The 26161-nt window shown below is 38.0% G+C and overlaps 6 protein-coding genes across 6 annotated transcripts; 4 read left to right on the top strand and 2 right to left on the bottom strand.

Moving 5' to 3' along the window:
- LOC18766203 (protein JINGUBANG) lies at positions 5854-8061 on the top strand. The gene has a single exon (XM_007201629.2). The coding sequence runs from the start codon at positions 6019-6021 to the stop codon at positions 7489-7491; it is 1473 nt and encodes a 490-aa protein (XP_007201691.2). The 5' UTR covers positions 5854-6018; the 3' UTR covers positions 7492-8061.
- Positions 8890-12388, top strand: LOC109950881. The gene is made up of 5 exons (XM_020571032.1): positions 8890-9826; positions 11005-11793; positions 11878-12030; positions 12124-12264; positions 12365-12388. Exons 2-5 carry the CDS (start codon positions 11008-11010, stop codon positions 12386-12388), a joined length of 1104 nt encoding a protein of 367 aa, XP_020426621.1. The 5' UTR covers positions 8890-9826; positions 11005-11007.
- Positions 12946-14319, top strand: LOC109950882. The gene is made up of 5 exons (XM_020571034.1): positions 12946-13274; positions 13360-13444; positions 13517-13618; positions 13718-14124; positions 14220-14319. Exons 1-5 carry the CDS (start codon positions 12946-12948, stop codon positions 14317-14319), a joined length of 1023 nt encoding a protein of 340 aa, XP_020426623.1.
- On the top strand, positions 16396-17118 carry LOC109950883. The gene has a single exon (XM_020571035.1). The coding sequence runs from the start codon at positions 16396-16398 to the stop codon at positions 17116-17118; it is 723 nt and encodes a 240-aa protein (XP_020426624.1).
- On the bottom strand, positions 22535-23656 carry LOC109950763 (protein FAR1-RELATED SEQUENCE 5-like). The gene is made up of 2 exons (XM_020570840.1): positions 22931-23656; positions 22535-22847 (listed from the first exon to the last, which is right to left on the bottom strand). Exons 1-2 carry the CDS (start codon positions 23647-23649, stop codon positions 22754-22756), a joined length of 813 nt encoding a protein of 270 aa, XP_020426429.1. The 5' UTR covers positions 23650-23656; the 3' UTR covers positions 22535-22753.
- LOC109950884 (protein FAR1-RELATED SEQUENCE 5-like) lies at positions 23754-24549 on the bottom strand. Its single transcript, XM_020571036.1, has 2 exons — positions 23916-24549; positions 23754-23872 (listed from the first exon to the last, which is right to left on the bottom strand). Exons 1-2 carry the CDS (start codon positions 24547-24549, stop codon positions 23754-23756), a joined length of 753 nt encoding a protein of 250 aa, XP_020426625.1.

The following is a 26161-nucleotide window of genomic DNA, read 5'->3' on the forward strand; positions in this document are numbered from 1 at the left end:
AATATCTGTAGCTTAATAAGAGACAACAATCATCTATTTAACTTTAATTTAAACGTGTATTACTTTCATTCCACAACTTCACACGCACTTGAGACAAGTGTAAATGACTATGCCAAGAATCGCCTCCCACGTTTTGGAATGATTTGATTGCTATATAACCCCTTTTAAATAGAATTTAGAATAACAATTCAAACAACCATGATCATACAAGTTCAAAACCCTTTTTTTAATTTGACAATATGTGTTTTTTTTTTTCCTTCTCTTTTGTCATAATTAAGTATGATAGAAGCGGGAGAAAAACTTTACCTACATACAAAATTACTACTGTAACGATTAATTTTTTTACACGATAATTCTTAATTGACTTGAGATATTAGACATGACGTTGCATGGAAGTTCTTTCTTTTTGCCCAAAAAAGTACTTGTTCAATTATTTTCTTATTAGTCTATGTCTGGCTTAGTGACAATCGTGGGACTCTGCAGAATCCAAATCAGCATCAGCCATGTGTAGAGCACTAATGAAACTAATAATTGAGTTGGTAAGGTTAGGGGACGCCTTGTCTCCTCTAACATTCAGTGACTATTCCAGAATGGACACTAGATCGACAATGGTCCACTTATACTGCAAGGAGAGAGCGCCAATTGTACAGCGCAGCTGCATACGTCTATCATTTGCAGGGTGTCTTGTGTTCTACTGTCTTCTGAAAATTCTAAACACTGATATCAAAAAGGTATTTGCATGTAGGACTATACTTCATGGAATCCAATAATTCCAACGGTCCATTTTCCTTCCCGGTTTGATGTTTATCTTTAAGGAAAATTTATAGTACATAGAAAGTAACGTTATCGAAAGTAATGTTATCTTGTTAAAGTAAATCTGACCACACTTTCAATTAAGATTTGACTTAATCAATGATTCATATTCACCGAGATAGTCTGACAAGAACATATTTGTCTTCCGGTGATCTGAATTGTTGATTTTTCAAATCTTCGTTAAAATATCATCTTTGAAAACATTAAAACAACAAATTGTGATAAAATAAATAGAGAAACATACTGCTTTCAAAGAAACACTAAAATGACGATCATTTAATCAAATGGTTAAATGTTGTTTGATTCCCATGATGTTTTACACCTATAAATTAAAACTAAAAAAAATAAACATTTAAATCTTAAAATAATGTGAATAAAAAAGTTCGTTAAATAAACTTATTTGAGATATATCTCTCAATTGAACAGGCATACCCCTCAAAGTCATCCTTCATTTGAAGGAAACTTTGAAATGGTGGCCTAAATTCGACCACTACATCCTTGTGTGCGGCCTATATTTTCTTGTCTGGTGCGACTTATCCTTGAATATACTGACGTTTTGAATATACTGGTCTGGCAGTGACAATTTGTGAGAATTAATTTTCATAAACCCTGTCCATAAGATTGATCAATATACAGGCCCTACATGTATTGCCAGATGACTTAATTGTTAACCTCTACTTCAGCTGTGATGTGAAATGCAAGTTTTCAACATGTCCCTATACTTTTTTTCTTTCTTTGTAGTTACCTAAGTAATTGAAAGATACCTTCCCATATAAAAGGGGAAGCTTCATTCTGACAGGTACTCTTGGCTCGGGATAGCAATAATGTTATGTCACATGGAAGTATTATCAGTCGTGTCAGTGTTATTGATTAGGAATAGGAAAATAGTGATAGCCTCGATTCATGGAAGTTTTATACTTACCATTTGTTTGCCTTATATATGGAAAACAAAATTCCAGTAGCAAAATATGTGGGGCATTAACATATTCATCCAATCTGAGCTAACATTACTTTTCAAGCAGTCAATTTGTACCGATGGCTACTTTTTGGAGTTTCAAGTCGTCCACTGCATCCAGAGAAATTGAAAGAGAAGATTTGGATTTGACATCAAAGATTAGAATAGAAGCGGTTTTTGGGGGACAAGTTTAAACGAACGAAAACGGATTGAATCATTCCTACAAGGGCTACAATTTTAATTCATGTTTATGCAGCACATAATAATATCTGAACTTTTTTATCGATTTTAATACTAAACTAATGATCTTAAGATCTGGGAACGTGTTTGGTGATTAGCAACAAGAATTTTTAATCCTATTGCTTATAAATTCTGATAACCTAGAAAACTGAGGCAAGGGATTATGTGTTTATGATTTGGTGGCAATTCCCAAATTAAAAAATTATTATTAGATTAAAGGTTTGTTTAGTAAGGAACTTTCACTTTCTCAGTTGCCATTGACTCCCACTACTAATTTAATCTTCTACATTAATCTACAATATTTTTTCTTCTTTTTAGTGTCTCATAATTAATCTACAATATCTTTTGCCCTTTTTTCATTTTTATTTTCTTTCTTTTTCCATTTCGTACCACGAAAGCGCCACGTGGCAGTTTGTCATACGTATCTAAATGAGATAATCCTTTTGAATAGTTGACACATGTTTTTTCTTATAAAGTTCCCAATTTTTCGGCCCTAACCAAAAAATTCATAAATTAATACTTCAGTATAAAATTTGATAACCTAAACAATTGAGGCAGAGGATTTTGTTCACCGTTTTGCAAACTGTTTGATGATTTGGAGGCAAGCCTCAAACTAAGTAAGTTTAAGGTTTAATTAATTTATTAAGGAACTTCCACTTTCACAATATATTTTTTTAATAATAATTAGAAAGAGCTGCTAACATTTTTTTAATCAATTTGACTTTATTCTTTTTTTTTTCTTCCTTATTGTTTGGTAAATAATAATAAATAAATTTAAAAAACCCCGACGTGGCAGTATGGTAGTTGACACGTACTATTTTATGAAATTTTCCAATTGTTAGGCTCCCAACCACAAAATAAAAAAGTTCATTAGTTATCAAGTTTATAAAATTTGTCTTTTCGATAAAATTAAAAAAAATAAATTATAGAAGGAGAACAGATACTTTAAATTAATAATTTACTAGAAATAGTGTTGAAATTAACATGCGAAAGCCATCATTGACAATAGGAAAAAGAAGATAAAAATAACAAAGAAATAGAGAAACAATAATGGCATGGCAACAAGTTCAACATTGTGATTCACAAGTTGGTCCAACATAACCACGTATTCATGTTCTAATCACACAACAGACAACCTTGTCAATTATGTAAGACGAACAACCAAGATGTATAAAATCCATATAAATAAATAAATAAAAACCTATTCAAATATTGTGAAATCTTTTCTAAAGTAGACCATTTTTCTAAGTACTTTTAACGTGACTCCATATGATATGCATCCAGAATTGAATCCCAATGAAGTTTCTTTCCTCCAACGTAATTAAAAAAAAAAAATCTTGTTTCCTTCCGCACATATAGCACTAGCTAGTGACTTTCTAATGAGGTCTAAAAAAAAAGTATTAGCTAGACTACATCTATATATTACATTGTGTAAAAATTTATATTCGATTCTAGAATTTAAACTTGTCACGAAAAGAAAAGCAGTGAAGTACACCTTCTGCAGGCCCAAAAAAAAAAAACGAATACTTATATTATCATGTGCATGCAGCTGACCTAGTTTCCATAAATGCAGTTTTCGGACTTTTGGTGCGATTGCACTAAAAGGTCAGCTTTGTGGTAAAATTATTGTTCAAATTATCCAAAAAAGCTGCTATAAACAAATTATATTCTAACCTACCTTGCTATCCATTGTAATAATACATTGAATAAGTAACATGCAAGAAAATTCAGTGCAGCTCGCTTCTTTTCCCACCAAGCAGCAACTCTTCTGGATATTGAAGAATCACAAAATTTAGATTTTGGTGACGCACTAAGGACAACTATACCGTACATATCCCGGAAAAGAAATATATTGAATAACATCAAAGGCACCTCGAATAAAAAACAAAAGCGTCGATAAGTTGTTTGTTACATCGTTAAATGAACTCCGTCAAAGTTTTGTAATTGCATAATTAAGTATACAATTCTACTCTTCTTTCACTTAATCCAAGATTATTTTAATCTGTCAATCATTCGGATTGCTGGCCTCAAATACGTAAACAACATGGGAGGGCAAGTGTCAATTAAACTCGAAGCCATTTCCAGCTTCTTAGAACCTAGACCCCTTATCAGTAAAACCCAGCTGACCTTTGGCTTAATCCGTCATGCTTATGAACCGTGACCTAATCCCCCAAGGACGCGTGTCGGCCTAAAAGACGGCCAATTGGCACACGTAATTTTATCTGATGACGTGGAATATATACGACAAATAATTTTGATTTATTTAGGTATAACTTTTTGGTCTTGCTTGGGTGTGCTAATTAAACTGGTACGTGGCTGCCAGTCTCTTTCAGGCTTCACCAATATTTCGCTCACAGGTGGCGACCCATTTTCATTGAGCCGTTGACTAACTGGCACGCTAAAAAGGTAAACCATGAAGCGGTTTTGGCGCGCCACGGTGTTGTAACATGTAGTTAGGCCAAAGGCCTGACAAGGGTTTTGGAGCTTATATGGAACCAAGCATGTATACGGTTCACCAACCTTTACGACTTGGAAACAAACAAACAATTTGTGCACTATGGAACATGAGGTACATTAGTTTTTCATTTTTATTCGCGAAACTTATACTCATAACTTCTTTCGATAAAAATAAAATCGAGTTCTATTAAATTAAATGGTTCGCATAAGACCAGTAATTTGGGAACAAAACTTATAGAAGTTAAACGGTACTTGAAACATAATTTGATCTCAACTATTACAATAACAAGTTTTTACATCGCTGATCAATTGATATGTATTGATTGAATGATTGACGAGACACAAAATTAGTTATCCGCAAAGACGGTTAACCGTATTATAGAAAATATGAATTGATCAAATAAAACAGCTAGCAGGGGCCTTTTAATTTGGATGATTTGATGTCAACCAATAAATAGTAAATAGTGTGTAAGTTCTGGAAGGGAGATAATGGTAGTAGGGTCCGTTCTTCTTAATGGCCACCTCTAAAGCAAATTACTGGAATTCTTGATGATCATTCAATTTGTACTTTTCTATGGGTAAGGATTTTTCTGATGATCATGCAAGTTCTTTTTACTATATTTCTTGTTTGCCACTATATGCATATAAATATTATAATATAGTAATTACAATTGAAGACAGAACCTTTCGTGTTACTTTTTCTAGAATTAGATAGAGCACTTTTTATTTATTTATTTCCCACTTGAATCTATTCACGTGTTAATCTTAAAAAATTTATCAAATTTGATAGTAATACTTGTTAAAAATAGTAAGGTCTAAAATAAACTAGTTTGGTAATCGTAGTGCGATATTAAAAACGATGCACCTAAACGGCAATTCCAACTGCCGTCCAAACTGCGAAATTTTTACCCTTTCATCTTCAAACCGCCATTACTGTTAGGCGAATTTAATCCATGAAAGCCGATTTGCATGTGTGCATGTGAAGAGAACTGAGGAGAGACTCAACATTAATGAACACAGCAAAAACGATGTCGTGTCAACGCAGAAACGTAAATTCTTGACCAACTGAAAGGTCAAATCTTCAACGCAGCTGAGAAGTCAAAAGAACCGAGTCTGAAAATACGCTTCCGTCATATATCCACATGTAACAATAATCCACACGTATCCTCCAAAAAAAAACCGTTTCGTCTTTTTCTCCAAAAATACGTGTGGATATTAAATTAATCTCTGGAAGGAAAACAAATTCAACACCCAAAAACCTTCGTCTCGCAACAAAATTCAGTTTTTTAGTTATAATTACCGGCACACCCGGTTTCCCGGTTCAAAACAACCACGTCTCATCCCAACACGTGGCACCAACCCACACCCACCACTCTTTCATCCCCTCCTATTTATATATACTCCCTCACTCCTCTCAAACTTTCCAAATCTCCAAAACAAAAATTTCCTAAATTTTCTCCCACTTTCCGTCAAAATCCTCTAAATTTTCTCTTCATCCGTATTTTTTTTTTCTTTTCACATTTTGCTTGGCCTTCTCCTCTCATCAATCGTAAATGAGAAACGAAAGAGGAGGTACAATGGTAGCAGAACGAAATGCTCTCCACCACAGACCGAGATTCGAAGCCTTCTTGCATTCCTCCGACCCCTCCCTGCCGTCTCCGGCAAACGCCGCGAACCACCAAGATCCCAACAGCGACATCAACAACAACAACAACAACGATTACTCTACACGTCGTAGCAGTGCCTCGGCGAACAGCCCTGTGTACGACGCCAGTACACATGGCAGCAGCGCTGAGGCATCACCCTACGCCATGTCCCCGTGGAACCAGGCGACCGCGTCGCCGTACAACAAGTCCCCGTGGATAACCCCGTCGCCTTTGAATCCGCTCGAGGAGAACTTCCCTGTGAACGGACTCATCGGGTCCTTAGTTCGGGAAGAAGGCCACATATACTCCCTGGCTGTCAATGGAGACTTGCTCTACACCGGGTCGGATAGCAAGAACATCCGGGTCTGGAAGAACTTGAAGGAATTCACGGGTTTCAAATCCAAGAGCGGGTTGATCAAAGCGATTGTGATATCGGGTGAGAAGATATTTACGGGTCATCAGGATGGCAAGATCCGAGTCTGGAAAGTGTCCACTAAAAACCCGAGTAATCACAGACGGGTTGGAAGCTTGCCGACTTTGAAAGATTTTATTCGAAGCTCGATGAACCCGAAGAACTACGTGGAGGTCCGGCGGCATAGAAATGTCGTCCGGATCAGACACTTCGACGCGGTGTCGTGTATGAGCATGAACGAAGACCAAGGCCTTCTTTATACTGGTTCGTGGGACAAGACTTTCAAGGTCTGGAGAATTGCCGATTCCAAGTGCTTGGAATCGGTGGCGGCTCATGACGACGCTGTCAATAGCGTCGTTGTGGGTTTCAATTCGTTGGTGTTCACCGGGTCCGCGGACGGGACGGTGAAGGTTTGGAGGAGGGAGATGCAAGGGAAAGGAACGACGCACGTGTTGGTTCAGACGTTGCTGAAGCAGGAGAACGCCGTGACGGCATTGGCCATGAACCAGGAAGCGGCGGTAGTCTACTGTGGGTCGTCGGATGGGTTGGTGAATTATTGGGATTGGGAGAAGCACTTATCCCACGGTGGGGTTCTGCGCGGCCATAAACTGGCCGTTCTGTGCTTGTCCACGGCCCGAAACTTGGTGTTCAGCGGATCGGCGGACAAGAACATCTGCGTGTGGAGAAGGGAGGAAGGCGGGGCACACTCGTGTCTGTCTGTATTGACGGGTCACACTGGACCCGTCAAGTGCTTGACAGTGGTGGAAGATTACGGGACGGAGGATAAGGCGGATCAGCGGTGGGTGGTGTACAGCGGGAGCTTGGATAGGTCGGTGAAGGTTTGGCGCGTGTCGGAGGACGCGCCGAACTTGAATCAGATTATGGCGTTGGAGAAGGATGCTTATTCCGGCACCAGCAATAACAAGAAGACCACCCTCGTCACTGTTAACAAATTGGGAAAGCCTTGAAAACAAAAAGGTCGTAGAGAGTATACTTAAAGCCAACGCTCCTTGAATGAGATCGTGTAGTACACTCGCCGTCTGTTCTCTGGTGGCCCCTACAGTAAAGTGCCAAAAATGTTCAGACGAAGCTGCGGGGCACCGCCCAAGCCAGACCAGGTGATGAGTGGTCCGTGGAGGACCACCTGGTTTTGCTTTCAAGAGAAGCCTTGGCATGAAGGGCTAGTAAATAACTGGCATATTACTATGAATATGACAATATGAGATGCATGCGAAAGAAGAAGTACAAGACAAGATCCCTACAAGCCTATATGTATAGAGTCCTGCATGACCTAATTCAATATTATGAAGCAAATGCAAATGGACCGACCATATCTTAATTATTTATAATTTGGTCACAAATGTCACATAGCCTATGTGTTCTTTCTTTTTTCTTTTTTTAGCATATTACAAACCCAATAGCCTTTTGCTTGTTTTGGGTATATGTTATTGCGATGTAAATATTTTGGTTTCTTGTTGTGTGAGGTTTTATCAAAGTTATGGACAATTAAATGAAAGAAAATTGAGCCCATTATTTTTTTTTTTTTGTTTTTTTGTTTGAGAACATTTCTTATTGGGAGGGAGGGGCGATAATACATTAAACTCACACACTACGCGAATACTAGAACTCGAACCCATAACCTTTCTTAAAGGAATAATTACTTGAAACCATTATACTAGTGAGTCATTTGCTCGCTTATTGTAAGTTTGTTATTTTTCTTTTCTTGGTACCTAGAATAAATGAAACACAGGCAGGCAATGCAAGAAAGCTGTACCAAGAGAGAGAATATATATAGATATACAAGCAATGCAGAAAAGGGAAAGTTTGAAATATATGGTCAATTTCTTTGTATTGTATGGTCCAATATTTGAAACCGGTGAATAGTATCCAGCACCATTTCACACTAGTCCTGAAGTTTCTTGAAGAGAAAGCAAAGCCCATTTCTACATTTATATTTGTAATTAGAATCTCTTGACTTGAAAGTCTTTGAACATGCATATGCGACCGAAAGTTAACCCAGAACTTGAATTATTAACCGCCTATAGTCCCCACCCGGTTGTTGCTACAAAGTCTAAAATATCATTCTCAAAAATTGGAAAACACCTCAATACAGGAAAAATGGTTATATACATAAGTATTGCGAACCCTACCCCAGTGAACCCAAAATCTGTATGAACTCGAACTCGAATTCGAATTTGAACCCAAATTCGAACTCGAGCTTGAATGACTAAAAATATTATTTCTCTCAAACTAATTTATTGGTTATGAGACAAGGATTCTATTTAACAAATTATTTTTGAAGGATATAAAATGTACCTACATTGTTTTATTTTTTTATTTAAGACAAACAAAAAGTTACAAACGGAATCCTCTAGGGATTCCTAAAGACCTAATATCAAAACGAAGTTTACAAGCAACAAATGACGGAAGATTAGAAAAACATATATGAGGAAAAGGATTAGCATGTACCTACAATGGTTTGCAATCTGGCTACAACTTAGTTTCGTATTAACGAGAATAAGAGATGTTCACTTCTAATTGCGTAGCTCATACTTCATAGGAGGGCCTTAAAAAAAATATATTATTAAAAAAAAAAAAAACATGCCTTATGAGGAGGCTGAATGAATGGGCTTCAAGGCTTTTCTAAATGTAGAGCAACCATGGATTAGGAGACAAAAACTGGTGTTGGGCTTACAAGGTGATGGGTTGGACTTCAACAAAAGGAAAAAGAAAAAAAGGTGATGGGTTGGACTTTTAGGCTATTCTAAAGGCACCCAAAATTTGATCAATACACACCTAACGCCAAGACTATAATGAGTGGAAAGTTATAAGGGGTAAGTTATAAGGGGTTCACTTTATAGCCATCAGATTAATTCAAGGGCTGGGGAGAATTGAGTTAAAGTTTCACAATTGGGTAGGTAAGGAACCCAAACCCGAATTGAATATCCAGCACGTCCAAAAAGAAGAAGAAGAGGGAAACACGTCCGAAAAAGAAGAAGAAGAGGCAAGTTCGAAGTTTGAACAGAAAGAACTCATCTCTCTAAAACACAGAGGTCTGAGATACCCAATGAAGGCAACGGCTAACGACAGTTGAAGGCAACGATTCGCCACTCCGTTCTCCAGACCCCGAGAAAGTATTTATTTGGAGTAGAAGGGGCAAAGGTGTGGATTCCAAATCAGTGAAGAGGCGAAGCAGTGGAAGGGGAAGGGGAGAAGCTGTATTCGTTGGAAGTGGTAGGTTCCATTTGTGGAGCAAAGAAACAGAAAGACCCCACACAGACACCTTGCAATAACCAGCATTTGGTGAGTAATTTATGGAATTTGAGTTTAGGGTTAGAGTAATGGTTTTCCCCAATTTGTACCATAAATTTTGTTGGATTTGGCATCTCTTCGTTGTGCTTCAGTTGCATGTTAATTTTTGCTTAGGTATATGTTAAAAAAAGAATGAAAATCAAGTCAATAACAAGTGAATAACATGTCAATAATGATATGAATAAGATAATGGTGTTGAATTGGAGGAGGCCCTCAAAACCTTCCACATTTGAAGCAGTGCATAGTGCAGATTAAGAAGAGGCGCTAGAATATATATATATATATATTTTATGAAGTAAATATGATTTCCTTTGTTACTAAATTTGCCTGAGAAACATTTGAACAGATAATAATAAACTCATGAATAGAACTGCAAAGCATTTGATGAGTAATGTAAGGAATTTGAGTTTAGGGTTAGAGTAATGGTTTTCCCCAATTTGTACCATCAATGTTGTTGGATTTGGCATCTCTTATTTGTGCTTCAATTGCATGTTAATTTTTGCTTGGGTATATGTTAAAAAACGAATGAAAATAAAGTCAATCACATGTCAATAACATCTCAAAACCTTCCACATTTGAAGCAGTGCAGAGTGAAGAGTACCTCTCTGGCACTAGAATTTATATATTTTGTGAAATAAATATTATTTCATTTGTTACTAAATTTGCCTATGAGAAATGAGAACAGATAATAATAAACTCATGAATAAAAGTGCAAAGCATTTGAAATGAAGGTTGATCTATGACGATTGTGGGTGACTGAAGAAAAAGGTAGAAAGAAAGAAGGATGTGGCAATTGCTTAGCAAGCAGATAGCAGAGTACATGCTTTGCTTTGCTTCCTTCCACTATATTTCTTATTTATTTATTTTGGGTTGTGTATGAGATGACAATAATTGTCATGTGTGTGAAGTGCAGAACTTGCCTACATTGCACTCACACGAGTATGGATCCATAAATAAAACACGTGAAATTGTTTGTAATTCACATAATCATTGCATTAACAGGTATTTGCACAAAAATTGTCATATTGCTTTGATGATGTTAAAGCCTGTGATGAGTAATCCCTATGCTCATGTACTTTGTAAAAGTTGTAATGTGCCTGGTTGACTAGTTGTGATTGTGCAAATATGTGGTAGTATATATGTTCACGTTATTTCACATTGTATTTGAGGAAATGGGATCCAACGTGGAGCTGGTATGGCCAGAGGCAGAGGTATATTCGTCACGGGTGAACAACTGCTCACATGCAAATTCATCTCTAGCTGCAATTCGAGCGAAGTTGAGTGCGGAACAATTAGAACAATTCAAGACATCATGCTTTGGCCATCTTCTGAATATAGATAAGATTCAGTTTAGCGGACAGATTGTGCATGGGGTTGTGTTGCGTAGAGTAGCGGGGCAGGGTGTGAAAGACTTGGATGGACTGAGTTTCTTATTAGGGTGTGACGTTGCTCAGTTCACTCGTCAGGATTTCTGTTTGATCACAGGGCTTCGTTTTGGGGAAGTGCCTGAAGTTTCCAGTGGAGAGAGTAATGAAATCAGACTTCAGAAAAGATATTTTATAGATGAAGGAATTACATGCAATGCTTTAGAAGAAGCATTTGTGAGGTGCACAGAGGAAGATGACATCTACAAGCTAGCTCTTGTTTACTTTGCTGAGTTAGTGGTTTTGGGAAGGGACAAACATTTGAACATCAATCTAAATTACCTGACCCTTGTAGAGGACTTGGATGCGTTCAACAGGTATCCGTGGGGTTCGGTGTCCTTTGACAAAACCCAAGACAGTCTATTTTCTGCACCAACAAAGTATGTGAAAAGCTTGGAAAATGAAGAGGGAAGAGGGAAGGGGAAAAGTAAGGTAACGGGAACAAGCCGGAGAAATGAGAAGGGCAAGAAGGATAAGCATGGTGAAGCGCAAAGGAGTGGCTGGAGTTTTAAAGGTTTCACGTATGCTTTCCAGGTACATGGTAATAATGTTCATGTCAGTTATGTTTTGTTTTTCTTTAAAACATAAATAATGACTTTTGTCCTGTGAATTGTGTAGATTTGGGTATATGAATTAATTCCTAGAATGGCGGACCTGAATTACTGCAAGGTTGTTGATCCGACCGCTGTCCCGCGTATTTTGCGATGGAGAACTACTACGTCTGTTCCAGAGATGAGAAAGTTGAACAATTATTTTTTCCAGAGCAAAGAGGTTTGGTTTGCAGCCCTTAGAACTATTGATAAGATTGAATGAAATTATGAAGTAGAATGATTTAATATGACTCTTGTCTGTATTCTGAAACAGTCAGTTCAGTTGCGGGCGCTATGTCCAAGTGAAGAGGAAATGAGACAGCCATATTGGAGTTGGCCACAGGATCGCCCTGCTGTTGTCTCGACAGAGTCAATTCCTTCTTCATGTGGTGATCTTGATGAGTTGAACAAGGTGGTAAGCTTGTTGAGGTCCGAGTTGTTTCAAGTAAAGCGGGAAAAAGACGTCCTTCACTTAAAGGTCATACGGATGGAAAAACTGTTGGACCAATGTTTAGGTCCTCAATTTGAGCAGGAAGTAAGGAGGGACCTAGCTTTACTGAAACAGAGGACGAATCGTTGTGTCGTCTCACATCTATTTAAGGGATATGGGGAAATGGATGACATTCAATGGGATGAAGGGCCAAGTAACAGAAATGAGGGAGAGGAAAAGGAAGATGAAGGGATTGAAGGGGGTGAAGGGCCAAATAATAGAAATGAGGGAGCACATAAGGAAGAGGAGGGGATTGACGGAGAGGAAAAGGAAGAGGAGGGGATTGAAGGAGGTGAAGGGCCAAGTAATAGAAATGAGGGAGAGGAAAAGGAAGAGGAGGGGATTGAAGGGGGTGAAGTGCAAGGAAAACCAAGTGAGGTAGATGAAGGGCAAAGGAAAAGAAGTGAAGGAGAACAAGTGCAAGTAAAAAGTAGCAAAGGAGAGGAAGCCCAAAGACAGAGCAGTGAGGGAGAGGAAGTGAAAAGAAAAAGCAGTAAGGGAGAGAAACTGCAAAGGAAAAAAAGGGAGGGCAAGGAAGTGAAAACACAAACAAGTGAGGAAAAGGAAGTGCAAAGAAACCAATGTGAGAAAGAAGATAATGAAGTTATGTTGCATGGGGGTGACACTGGCGAGAGCACGGAGGGGACACTGCTTGAGTTTACTGTCGGGGACATTGATTTGGATGAACCTACAGCTGTGCTATCTCAGTTGAACGTGTGGTTGAATGATAAAGGTAAAGCTCTAGCACAAGGGGTCCAATTACGGAAAAGGAAGAGGATCATTCCTTTGTGGAAGATCGTTGAAGGCAGTGAATTGGTTCCAAAAACTGGGGCACAGACAACCAGACTGAAGATCTTAGACCCAATGAAGGCGATTCCGCATGATGATCTGGTGAAATTGCTGAAACTTTGTTGGGAATGGCGCCAGGACCCAAAGTAAGTCCCTTGCAATTATAAGATAGAAGCATGACTGTATATAATTTTTTATATACAGTGTTCTAAAACTGTTTTATATTCATAGTTTGGTGATGCAATTTGGCAACGTGGAAGCTGAGATTGAATTCTTCGCTTCCCTCGTGAAAGCTGATGGTTGGCTGAAAGGAGATGTAAGTGTAATTGATTATGCATTTGTTTTAATGTACATACATTATGAGAATGACAAGAAAAACATGTTGCAGCACATTGATTTGGGGTTGTATCTCATCCGGAAGCGACAACAACAATTGGAGACAGATTCGGTAGAAGTAGCGGACTGGACAACGACCGATGTTTTTTTTATGGTATGTCATCGGCCTTCACCAAGTGCCGTTAATAATTACACATTTTCCATACACACACTAGTGGAGGTGTTTAAGCATTGATTGTTTTGTATTTCACAGAATCACATTCGTACTTGCTTTGCGGATAATAAAAGAAAAAAACAGCAGCTTGGGTGGAAAATCAGAAAAAGTTTACTAAACGTTGTAAATGGGAAGGTTCCTCCGTGTGGGTTGGATTGGCAGACCGTCTATAAGGTGTATACCCCATTTATGTTGACGAAGTACAAGCATTGGGTGGCTGTAATGATTGATCTGGTATTGTGTGAAATCAAAGTGTACGATTCAAAGGTTTCACTAATTCCAGATGACATCGTAAAGGAAGAACTCGGCCCGCTATCAATTACGCTTCCAAATCTTCTCAACACCATCGACTTTTATGAAGAAGGTGTTTATGCAAACAATTGCAGCCGAGATTGGTGGTGTCCGTGGCCAATAGAGCGTGTGGATGTTCCACAACAGTCTAATGAGTAAGCACAACTTGTAATTTAATTTTATTACTTTCAATTGTCAATTACGTTAGAATGTCATTAGTTTAATTGATCGAGTTCTTGTTTTGCTTCAGAGGCGATTGTGGCATGTTTGTGTTAAAGTACATTGAGCTTTTCAGCGCTAAGCTTCCGTTAGCTACTTGCACCTCGCACAACATGCCTTTTTTCGGTTGAAATTGGCTGCGGAGATAACAAGGGGAGATGCTTACTTCCCATGATATTGGTTGAAGATGACAAATGGTACATGAGAAGGTTTTGGGAATGTCCATTCTCAAACTAATGTAAATACACAATACAGACGTACGGGTCCTTATCGAATTCTACCGCTAACTCCTTCATGACATTTACATGTTTGTTAACCAAACTGCATTGAATTGGAATTTTAAGACTGCATATGTAAATTGGGATTTGAAGATGGCTTTTTAAGTGTATTACATCATTGCAAAGTGATATGTCATTGTTGATGCAAGCCACCATTAATCGCAATGTGTTGCATCATAATAGGTGTCTAAACATGCGAAAGGTTTTCCGCAGCTCAGGAGCATCAAAGTAGAAACAAAGACAATATACACAAAATCAACATACATATCACAAACGCACCGACAAGCAATACACACACAACAGACAAACAATATACACAAACTTGGCCTGCCATATACAGAGAATAGATATGCAATATACACATAGTAGACATGCAATATACACACAATACTCCCTTAACACACACAATAGACATGCCCTTGTCATTGTTGATGCAATATACTTGGGAATGACAACCATAGGGAAGTCGTATTGAATAGGATATTAAACTTAACAGTTGTTCTTCGTACTAAAAGAAAGAATAAGGTTCGTTTCCCCCCTTCTTTCTTACTTGAGTGATACTTGTGGCCCCAATAAACATCCAAATGTGGGGCAATCATATTCCATATACATGCAGCAAACTGTCAATAAACCTTCAATAAACATTCAATATCGTTTCTATAACATGCGAAATACATGCAGTTACCAAATATTACAAAATGGGTTTAGGGTCTCATTGGTGGTGCGTGCAACATGTCTTGTGCGGGAGAACTTTCACAATCTTTTAAACCGTGCAGTTAAATGATCATTAAAAGAACAAATAATATGACAATTGATACAACTAATAAAACTAATACCAAGTCCTTAATGGACTTCAGCATGTTCAGCACTCTAGCATCATACGTGTCATTTTGATGTTCTGCTTCAGCGGAGGTTACATCAACCCATTCGAATCCATTGCAACTGGTGGCTCCCTAATTGCAGGCATCATATATGGAATATAATTCTGTCAGAGTTAGACATAGGTTTTTTTTCACCCACATACATATTCTTTAAATTAAAACTTACATAGGAGGTTAGACACTTCCAGAATGGCTTCCCTCGATTTTTGTCTGATTTTGAAACCCGAAGCACCATTGTAGCTCCACAATACTGACACCTCTTTGTTTGAGCAGGAGATGAAGACGAAGACATGTTGAATCTTCTCAGTTGTACCTCTTCTCACTCAGATCTTCTCACTGAAACCTCTTCGGACTCATACCTTCTCACTCGTAGTTGTCATTCATACCCCTTCACTCATAACCCTAAACTTGTCACTCAGCTCTCTCTCATCTCTGCCCAAATTGAGTTATATTTAATTTTTTTGGGATCATTTGGTGGGTTGGTCACGATGTCGACACCTGTACCGTCTGCATTGTGACATCTTTTAGCCCGAATTTTATTCATTTATTTATATTTCATTAAGGCAACTAGTTGGATACGAATCCGTCATTAGTAGTTCCATTTTAATAACATTACTAGGGGTAGTTGGGTATGGGAAAATGAAAAAGTATATGATGGGACCTTCTGTCACTAGTCAGTAATCCATCACATTTGTATCAATGAATTTGATAGTGGGATAAACCCAAAAATGGCTATGCAAATAGCCATTTAATTAACTTTTTGACTGTCTGACTCTGTATGCACCGTTATGACGTTTTCCCTTCTTTTGTCTTAAGTTTTAATTCACTGGGGTTCAGTTTCTTTCAAAATGGTCAACTTGGAAAAACCCCAACTGGAAACACCTTTTCAAAACACTATAAACAGAGGCTAAAACAAAATGTGTACCCCAAATATTATCATTTATCCCCTCTGCCACTCCTCAAATCGTTCCATTCCAAAAACTTTTCAATGAATTCGAAACACTTCACTACAGTCGGAGGAAAGAGAAGGAAGCATGTCCATTTCGATATGCCCGAAGCCTTCATCCCGGAGTCCGCTTGGTTTCAAGTCATGTTATACGTGGCAAAAGAATCATCGGAAGATCTCTTCCGTATGGCATCTGTGTGCCGATTGTTCCGAACTTTGGCAAACAGTCCACAAGTGTGGAACACCATTTCAATGGCAAAGTACCCATACGATCCTATCTGGTACCGTGCCAGACCTGCGGTCCAGCATTTCTTGCAACAATGCAGGGCTTGCGATAACCCTGAGTCCATATTTAGAGAAGTATTCGAAGGTTTTTTCAGGCACGGTCAGGTGGAAGCGTTGTATGGGATGCGCATTGCAGCCACGGCAGGCCATATGGAAGCGGCATATGTAGTTGGACTACTTGGTATGTCCGGAATTGGTCAGTCAAAAGAGGATGCATTACAATTCTTGTGTTCTTTGAATCAACGTAACAACATTGATATGAAAGGAACCAGGGATGCTTTAACAGGAAGATGTCGCGGAGCATTTGTTGCAAGACATATCGTAGATATGTTTGACTATGGGAAGATTAAGTTCAATCGGTGCAGCGCTTGTAACAACAATGAATGGTATTTTGTTATTCCAGGGTGGCCTAGTGAAGACAAGATAAATCCTGCGTTTTGGACTTGCTGCAACCGATGCAAATGGCACCGTGAGAGTATTTTTTGGTGCAAAATCCTGCGTGAGTATTTTGTTGGACGGAATGACGTATTTTTGCATTAGTTGTAGTACGAATTTACGGTTTTGATGCATTGTGGACTTGCTTCTCTTCACTTCTAGGTTGGCTGGCTATGTTATACCTATCTCAGTTTAAATGTTGTTCAAATGTTGGTATTTTGTCATAAACCGTTTTATATATAAATGTATAATATTTATTATATAGCGGAATGATTACTTACATCATAGACGGCTAGGAATGACATTTTACTGACACAGATATTTTGCTCACCGACCCCAATCTTCATATTTGGTAAACGAAAAGTCATGCATGGAGTAAATAGGTGTCTTTTCACCAGTGCTTGGGAATGACATTTTCCCACTTAGCATATCCGAAAGGATTTGGTTACACGTTTCTTAACCTAGGGGGTTGAACAGTGAATGACGTAGACTATTTTTTTGTGTGGAAGGAGTACAATGGATGACTTGTATATTTCCATATTATGTTTCAAAACATCCCTTCAACCTAAAAAATAAAAAAATTAACAAATTGAAGAACAGAGAAACCGATAAGCACTACAAATGGCCTATTCGCACGGAAAATAAAATTGTTTTCAACAAGTTGGACTAAATATAATTAACAAATGGACAGCCTAAAAAGTAATATCATAATAATTATAATAATTGTGGATAAATAATAATAAAATACTAATGTAGCATAACCATTAAACAGGGAATGCAGTAGGAAGATGAAATCGCAATAAGTTCGTAGAAATTTTCGGATCGTTTTTCTAATTTTTGTGTATTTAGTTATGAATTTTCCAAGAAAAAAGGTAATAAAATAATAATTTAGGGTAAAATGGGAGGATGTGGCCATGTTCGGTAACGTACACTTGTGCAAGTAGTCAAAAGTGACGGGCTCAGATCGCGCCAGGTGTCATATTCTTGTTAATTTTGGATTCTTTTGTTCAAAAATCTTTGAAACTAGGTAATAAATAGTAGGAAAATCGTAAAAATGGCCCCAAAATTACTCCGGCCTCCTTTTGACGTCCTTAAACTAGGAGAACCTATAAATCATTCGTCTCGCAATGAAATAATCCAAATTGTGTTACATAACTCACTTTCCTCTTAACCCTAAGTATTGATGTTTGTTAACTTCAACTTGAATAACCTACTTCAACAAGCATCTCCCGTTAATGTTGGGAATTAATTTTACAAATGCGTAACAATGAATCGGAGAATTCAGCAACGGAGATGGAGTGTCAATGAGTTCGTAGCAATTTTCGGATAATTTTTTTATTTTGTATGTAATTAGTTCTGATTTTTGTAAGGAAAAGTAATAAAATAATAATTTATGGTAAAATGGGAGGGTGTGGCCATGTTGACTGACGTACACTTGTGCAAGTAGTCATCAGTGACGGGCTGAGATCGCGCCAGGTGTCATCTTCTTTTACATTTTGGATTCTTTTGTTCAAAAATCTTTGAAACTAGGTAAAAATAGTAGAAAAATCCTAAAAATGCCCCCAAAATTACTCCGGCCTACTTGTGACGTCATAAAACTAGGAGAACCTATAAATCATTCGTCTCGCGATGAAATAATCCAAATTGTGTTACATAACTCACTTTCCTCTTAACCCTAAGTATTGATGTTTGTTAACTTCAACTTGAATAACCTACTTCAACAAGCATCTCCCGTTAATGTTGGGAATTAATTTTACAAATGCGTAACAATGAATCGGAGAATTCAGCAACGGAGATGGAGTGTCAATGAGTTCGTAGCAATTTTCGGAGAATTTTTTTATTTTGTGTGTAATTAGTTCTGATTTTTGTAAGGAAAAGTAATAAAATAATAATTTAGGGTAAAATGGGAGGGTGTGGCCATGTTGACTGACGTACACTTGTGCAAGTAGTGAAAAGTGACGGGCTGAGATCGCGCCAGGTGTCCTCTTGCTATTATTTTGGCTTTTTTAGTGCAACAATCTGTGGACATAGGTAATAAATTCTACGAAAATCCAAAAAATGCCCGGAAAATGAGAAAATGAAAATTATTTGTACATAACTCACTTTCCTCTTAACCCAAATTCACGTTAACACGTATATTTCGGATAATATTCGAAATATAATTTCTAATAATACAATATTTAGTTTCACTATATACAATAATATGTTTTGTTATAATAATGTACATAAAAAATAATTGCACATACTTTGAAGCCATCATTGCAACTACGCCTAGAGCTTTGAAGACGTCAGTTCGTATTCAATAAGTTGTCCACATGCAACTGCACCTAGAGTTTTCAACACGTCAGAGGTATTCAAGAAGTTGTCCACATGCAACTGCACCTAGAGTTATTAACACGTCACAGGTATTCAATAAGTTGTCCAAATGACGCCGCATTGGGAATCAGTAATATATTTTCAATCATGTCAAATCACATAAATCATGTCATACTTTTTCTCAATAACCTCACACAAGTCAAGCAAGTTTAAAACCCTTAGTGAATATTTGTCCTAGTCTATATGAGTGATTATATAATCAGTTGCATAATATATTTTTCACAGTATATGTTAACTTTGAGAGGGATTCCACAAACATAAAATATAAAGAAAGCAAGAAATAGTAGGAAATGAACCAGTACAAAAAATAATATATAAAGTGTACATAATAATTCCATAACCTTGTCACAAACGCACTCACAAAAGCTTTTCCATAAACCTTGTCCTAACATATACTAAATAAAGGCAACATTGCATATGATGCAACCATGTCCAAATCTGATAAGTGATCAAAAACAAATGGACATGGCAGCAACATATGACTGAAGTAGATGGTCTCTTTGCATCTTCTGTTTTCGTAATTAAAGACATCAAAATATTAAGGTTTAAATCTTCCATAGTAGTTAGCATCAAAATAGCTTTGAAGCAGAGTGTAACGAAAATTCCAATTCCACTTATTTGCCTCTGCTCAAACACGAGAACCAAAATGGTTACTTCCCTTGCTGAGTATATTTGGTGACGTCGGAAACGGTAATAGATGACCAATCAAACCCGGGTACGACGAGTTTTGCATAGGATCGGAAGTAGTCGAATTCAGCTTGCATCACACGCTTCTTTGACTCCACTGCATTAGATGAGTTCTTGTATTTTTGAAGAGCTACACTCCGAAGTCGTTTGTGTCTACGCTTCATGCGCTGCAACTTCGCCCTATCCAGATTGGCCTGCCTTTTGTCATCTTCAATTTGGCCTTCCACAAATTCCAAACGTGCCCTTGCCTTTTGGATTTCATCACCAAGTTGAAGATGCCTGTCCTTCCAAAAAGCAACAACTTTTTCAGACTCAAAACTTCCAACAAAATGGTCATTCTGTCTAGCAATGTGACATTGCTTGTCTGGTGACTCACTTGCGTGTCGAAGCCGGTCTTTGTTTGGAGGGGTGTTTATTATGCTCACATCAAACTTGGTTGTGCTTATGCTCATTCTTTGGGGGGAATGAGTTTGTTTGCTTGAGAGAGTATCAGTAGATGGAGACAGATTCGGTGGAGGAGTGAGTTTTGTGTGGAACGAGAATTTATATGAAAGGGGTGATAGTAATACCAAGAAAAGGGTTCCCGCCAAAAAATATTTGGTTGACAAAGTAGAAATTATTTTTTGGTCTGATACAATCTAAGTTGAATCCTAACTAGTTTGGTTGAGTTAACTAAGTAGATGTCACTTCCATTGAGTTTGTTTCAACCACTATCAGTGGTGTCAGGAGAGTGTGAGGTTGACATGCTTGAAAAGCAAAACCTGACACCTAATTTTAAAAAATTCCTGCCAAAAAGTACATATGTTGACTACACACAAGCTTTGGTATGTTGGTCTATAAACCTATGTTCCCTTTCTCAAACGAAATTGCATATGCAATCCTCATCCTCCCAAAACAAAGAGGATTATTCAAGCATGTCAACCTCTTCAGGCGCCAACAACACAATCGAAGATGACAAATTGGAGTGGCAGGTTCTATTTCCACATTGTACTCGCCGACCCCTTCCTTTTTCAACATCATTTGGGAGTGAGGGGGACTCCGATGATCCATTACAGGCAATACATGCAGTCAGTGGCAAGCTGGATTATAATTCCAGACTGATCAATTCATGGCACGAGAAATGTGTTGAAGACGAGGCAATTTTGGCTGATCTTAACATTAGGGTGAACAAAGCGTTATCCCAAAAGAACAAGTACTTGAAGCTGAGTCATAGCAGGAAGCTGAAAGCTGAGGAGTTGGATACAGTAATGAATGATGAAATCAAAGGTTGTTTGATGAACCATATGCGATGCGAAGAGCACCATACTGAACTGGAGTTGGCATTCAACGAAGGATTCGACAAATTCCGAGCATTTGCGGCAACTACTCATACAAGTTATGATTGGAACTATGTGTCCCCTGATGCTGTGAGAGAGATACTAGACGATGGGGGTGACATGAATGAGCATAAGCACGTCAAAGCTGCTCGGAAGAAGCCGACCGATACGACTAAGTGATTGCGGCTACCGCTGTTCAGTTGGTTGAGGGTGACCTTGGTATTGCACATATACTCCCTTAATGTCATTATCTAACTTAAAATAACACAAATATCAGTTTCATTTGCTTCATATATAATTATTGGGACTATGTATTGCAAGTCATCATGTGTTATAATGTCTAACATTATATTTTGCAAATATGGAAATATTATTCAAGAAGCAGTCAATATCACAGAAAGCCGGGAATCAGTAAATGCTCCTTATCATGTCCATTTACATTAAAGAGCTGGAGTACTAATGTGTTCAAAAAAAAACTGACACGTGAGTCATAAGTTACATAACATGTGCTATACATTGTTTACTGAATGGTTTATGGTTTATTTATATATAATAAAATTCCAAATATTGCTGAAGATTTATTTCGTGTATATCACTAGGGATATGAGTGGCCATAAGCATGTGAGACCTGCTAAGAAGAAGCTGACGAGTACGACCCAGTGATTGTGGCTACCGTTGTTCAGTTGGTTGGGGAGATCGTGGTATTGCTATGAGGAAGCACATAATATGTTTTGCAATCAAATGTTCTTTTGTGTGTGGAATTATGAGTATTTATGTAAGTTAGTGTACCCTTTAATATTTTTCACCTATGTATCGAAATGTAATTAGCTGCAATGTTATGTTTTTTTTTTTACCCGCTGGTTTCTATTTGCTCTGTTCCAACAAAGTGCTTCGAGTATCCTTCACTTACAAAAGTGTACAAAATCGTGCCCCTAATAACCAGTCGAAAAAAGTGGCTGCTGCTGGAAATGATTACTGGTAATGGAAACAACAGCTGGCTGCTGTAATTGCTGCATTACCCTGAGGAATTGAAAAATGAATCTCTGTTAAAACAATTTTCACCCTAAACTGCCCATTTTACATGGTAAGAGTCATTGCTTCTTCACATAACTACAAATTTCAAACTTGATCAAATGTCTATGAAAATTTATAAATAGGGAGAAGACGTAAAATTAACATGTCTCCAAATGTCTTGGAAGAATGAAACCAAGCAAATTTTCATTTCAATTACCAGTGGCCATAGTAAGAGCTCATCGGTGGACATGAACAAAAACACAATAACATTCAAAAACTGAATCTATCAAACTTCACTTGATCATTAATCTTCATAACAACCACATTTCGTCTAATACAAATATCAATCATTCAGTTGGTCTGTGCATCCTGTCAAAATCGTCGAATAATGGGTCACTACGATGTATTGGAGTTGATTCGTCATTGTTCGACGGTGATGTCCTGCATAAACATCAAACACAAGCACATAAAAATTTTACCTTTTCATATTTTAGATATTATTACAAATAGTGGTAGCATCTTACGGTGTGTTCAAGGCTGGGCATTGTCTTCTATCATGACCAATGTGTCCACACTCCCGACAGTGTCTAATCCCTCGCTTCATTGCCTTTTCCTTTGCTCCCGTTATTCCTTTCGACCTTCCTTTGCACCTCACTCTCTTAGGGTCTTTCATATATTGTGTTTGAGAGCTGGACCCTCCAACTTCGTTATTACTTGGTCCATCCTTCAGCAACTTCAACTTCACCTGCAAACTTTTTAGAGTCTCTGACAGTAACTCACATCCTTCTTCACTCATTAATGCATCCTCAACCACATCTGAAGCAAGTCGAGACATTGTACTCCGCTTTATTAGAAGGCCAGGATCTGCACAGTCTTTAATTTCGTTGCCATTTGCATCTGACACCAATCCACATTTCGCAGTTTTCTTCCACCTCTTCAAAATATATTTATCGGGCATATATTCAATCTGGTCCCTTCTGAACAATGCTAGGATGTGCTTGCAAATAATTCCAACAAATTCAAATCTTTTGCAGCTACACGATGCGTGGTCAGAATCTTTGACATATACGACTTCTGCCACTCTTGTTTCCCAATTTTTCCTTTCGCTCACGTTGAACACAACTTTACACGCATCCTCTGTTTTGAGCTCTAGGAAACATGCTGTACTTTGTATTAGTTCTTGCTCAAACTTTTGAAACATTGTCCTTGTGTACAAGGTAGCCATTTGTTTGTTCATTGGCATCGGTAGAAGACATTGAGCCACTTTAAATGCATCTACGTGATCAGCAACTAACTCTTTTTCACGTTGATGAGAAAGTGCCCTCTCAAATCGTATTATGAAATCCATCAACGAATTTCTCCTTGATATGTATTGCTTGAAAAAACCATGACAACCTTCCGCTCTTTGGCTGCTTGACATTCCAGCGGCAAAAAGTTGTCGTGCGTAGGCTGGAACCCAAGATTCCCTTAAATCAAACATTGAACTTAGCCATGGATGGTCAGTCAAACCAGCCTTTGTAACCACAATATTCCATTTTGCATCAAACTCATCCTTATTGTCAGTATCCCATATGGCTTTCTGAAATTCAGGCCAATACTCCTTATAAGCGTCACGTGGTAACTTAACAGAGAACTTTGATGTGATGTGCCATATGCAAAGTCGATGAAATGTACTCGGGAAGGCTATTGAAATCGCTATGGCCATTGCCGCATCTTGATCTGTAATGATCGTTTTAGGTTCCCCACCTGGCATGGCTTTCTTAAACTCCTCAAACATCCAAACAAACGACTCAGTCGTTTCCTTGCTCAAAAATGCGCATGCTAAGACAATTGTCTGACCATGGTTATTAACTCCCAACATTGGTGCAAATGTCAAGTCGTATCGATTCGTGTTGAATGTGGTATCGAATACAACAACATCTCCATAAAACCCATACGCCCGTCTAGAAGTTGCATCTGCCCAAAAACATCGACTAAACCTGTCATGCCCATCTCCCTCAATCTTGAAATAAAAAGCCTCATTTTTTTTCTGTTCAGCCATAAAATACTCGGTCACTAGTTCAACATCGTGGTTCCTCAGCTTCCCATTCACACTGCATTCAAGATTGTAGATATCTTTTTTGATAAAACCGATTTTATCCATTCCTCCGGATTGCACCTCGAATATACTTACCTTCTGATGAATGGGAATATTAACTGAACCCAACTGTTTTGTGAGTACTTTTGTAGAATCTGAAATATGACGGTGTGATCTCAATAAATGCATTCTTTCTGAGGGTGTCATCTTATGATTGTGTCCCTCTGCAAAAAGAGAAATGGTATACTTCTTGCTCCCATTTGTCTTCACAACCACAATCTTTGCTTTGCAATTGCATCTACTTATTCCCCGTTGTCTTTTTCTCTCCCGAGTTTCATCCTTCCTGTATGCACCTTGTTTGCAACATACAAATTCTTTCCTCAAAATCTCTTTCTTATTTTTCCCCCAAAAGCTAGAATGAAGTCGAATACCAAAGCCAGCCAAGAATGCATATCTATTATAGAAATTGTAAACGAGGTCAAGCGAGTCAAACTTCATCCCAACTGCTGGTGTTTCCTCATTTCTTACTTCAGGAATATAAACCCTCCCATTAGCTGTTGCACATTCATCACTCTCTGAGCCCCCAGACATTTTATCTACGTATATTATTGATCCACTTCTATATTACTGCATAGCAATTATTCATTCATTAATCAGTCATTACTGCATCACAACATATCAATGCATTCCACTTACACAAAACATTGCCCAAATTGACACAAAATACGCATAGCCTAACTTCCGATTACACAAAACACAAGCAAAATTTCATAAAAGTTACGTCATCTCTTGTGAAATAATCTGGTAAAAATAACATTAGAACCAACATGTTCAACTAAGAACACAAATGTAATTCAAACCACCAATTACAGAACTTCACCCAATATCCTCTCCAACTGCTTACTCCTAATGTCATTAAGCCTAAGTTTAGGTTCTTTTACCTACATTTCATAATTTTCCACCCCGACCAACAACAATGAACTAAGTATATTGAATATTCATAAGGAAATGACACATTATTGATGCCACAAATGACGAATTTCCCACCCTCACAAAAAATAAACCTAACCCAATAAAATCAATCCAGCAAGTGAACTTACCTCTCAAAATCAATCGGGAGCTCTGAAGTCAGTCAGCTTGAAAGAATGTGGTGGACATTAGAGAAGACTCTTTGGTATTTCAGACTCCATCTCTACCAAAATCGAGGAACAACTGCTGCTGTGGCTTCTAGCTACAAAAACAGATATGCTACTTTGCTTTCATCTGGAATCTTGTCAGCTGAATGAAAAAGATAAGGGGTTTTCACTTGAGCCATAGAATCAAAACAGGGCAACAGCTAGGTAAGAGCCATTCTTCGTAATACCCAGGATACCATAGATCGCAGGCCTCCCAACGAGCTAATGACAGTGGAGTGACTATAAGGTTTGGGAGATTTGGATCCTTCTAATTGTGGGTTTGCTTTACATTCAAAAAGAAAGGATTGTGTTCTTCAGTTTTTCACAGAGAGGGAAAGAGGGGAACAACTGAAGTTGGGTTTCTAACGGGTTAGATTTCAACCCGATTCTACATGCACCCTCTTTTAAAAACTCACCGTTGGATGAAATCCAACGGCTCTTACATACCCCTCAAAAACACCCCTTATAACTTCCCACTCACTATAGAAGCTCCCCACACCTAA

Source organism: Prunus persica, chromosome G8, assembly GCF_000346465.2.
Source record: "Prunus persica cultivar Lovell chromosome G8, Prunus_persica_NCBIv2, whole genome shotgun sequence".
NCBI classification, from domain to species: Eukaryota; Viridiplantae; Streptophyta; class Magnoliopsida; order Rosales; family Rosaceae; genus Prunus; species Prunus persica.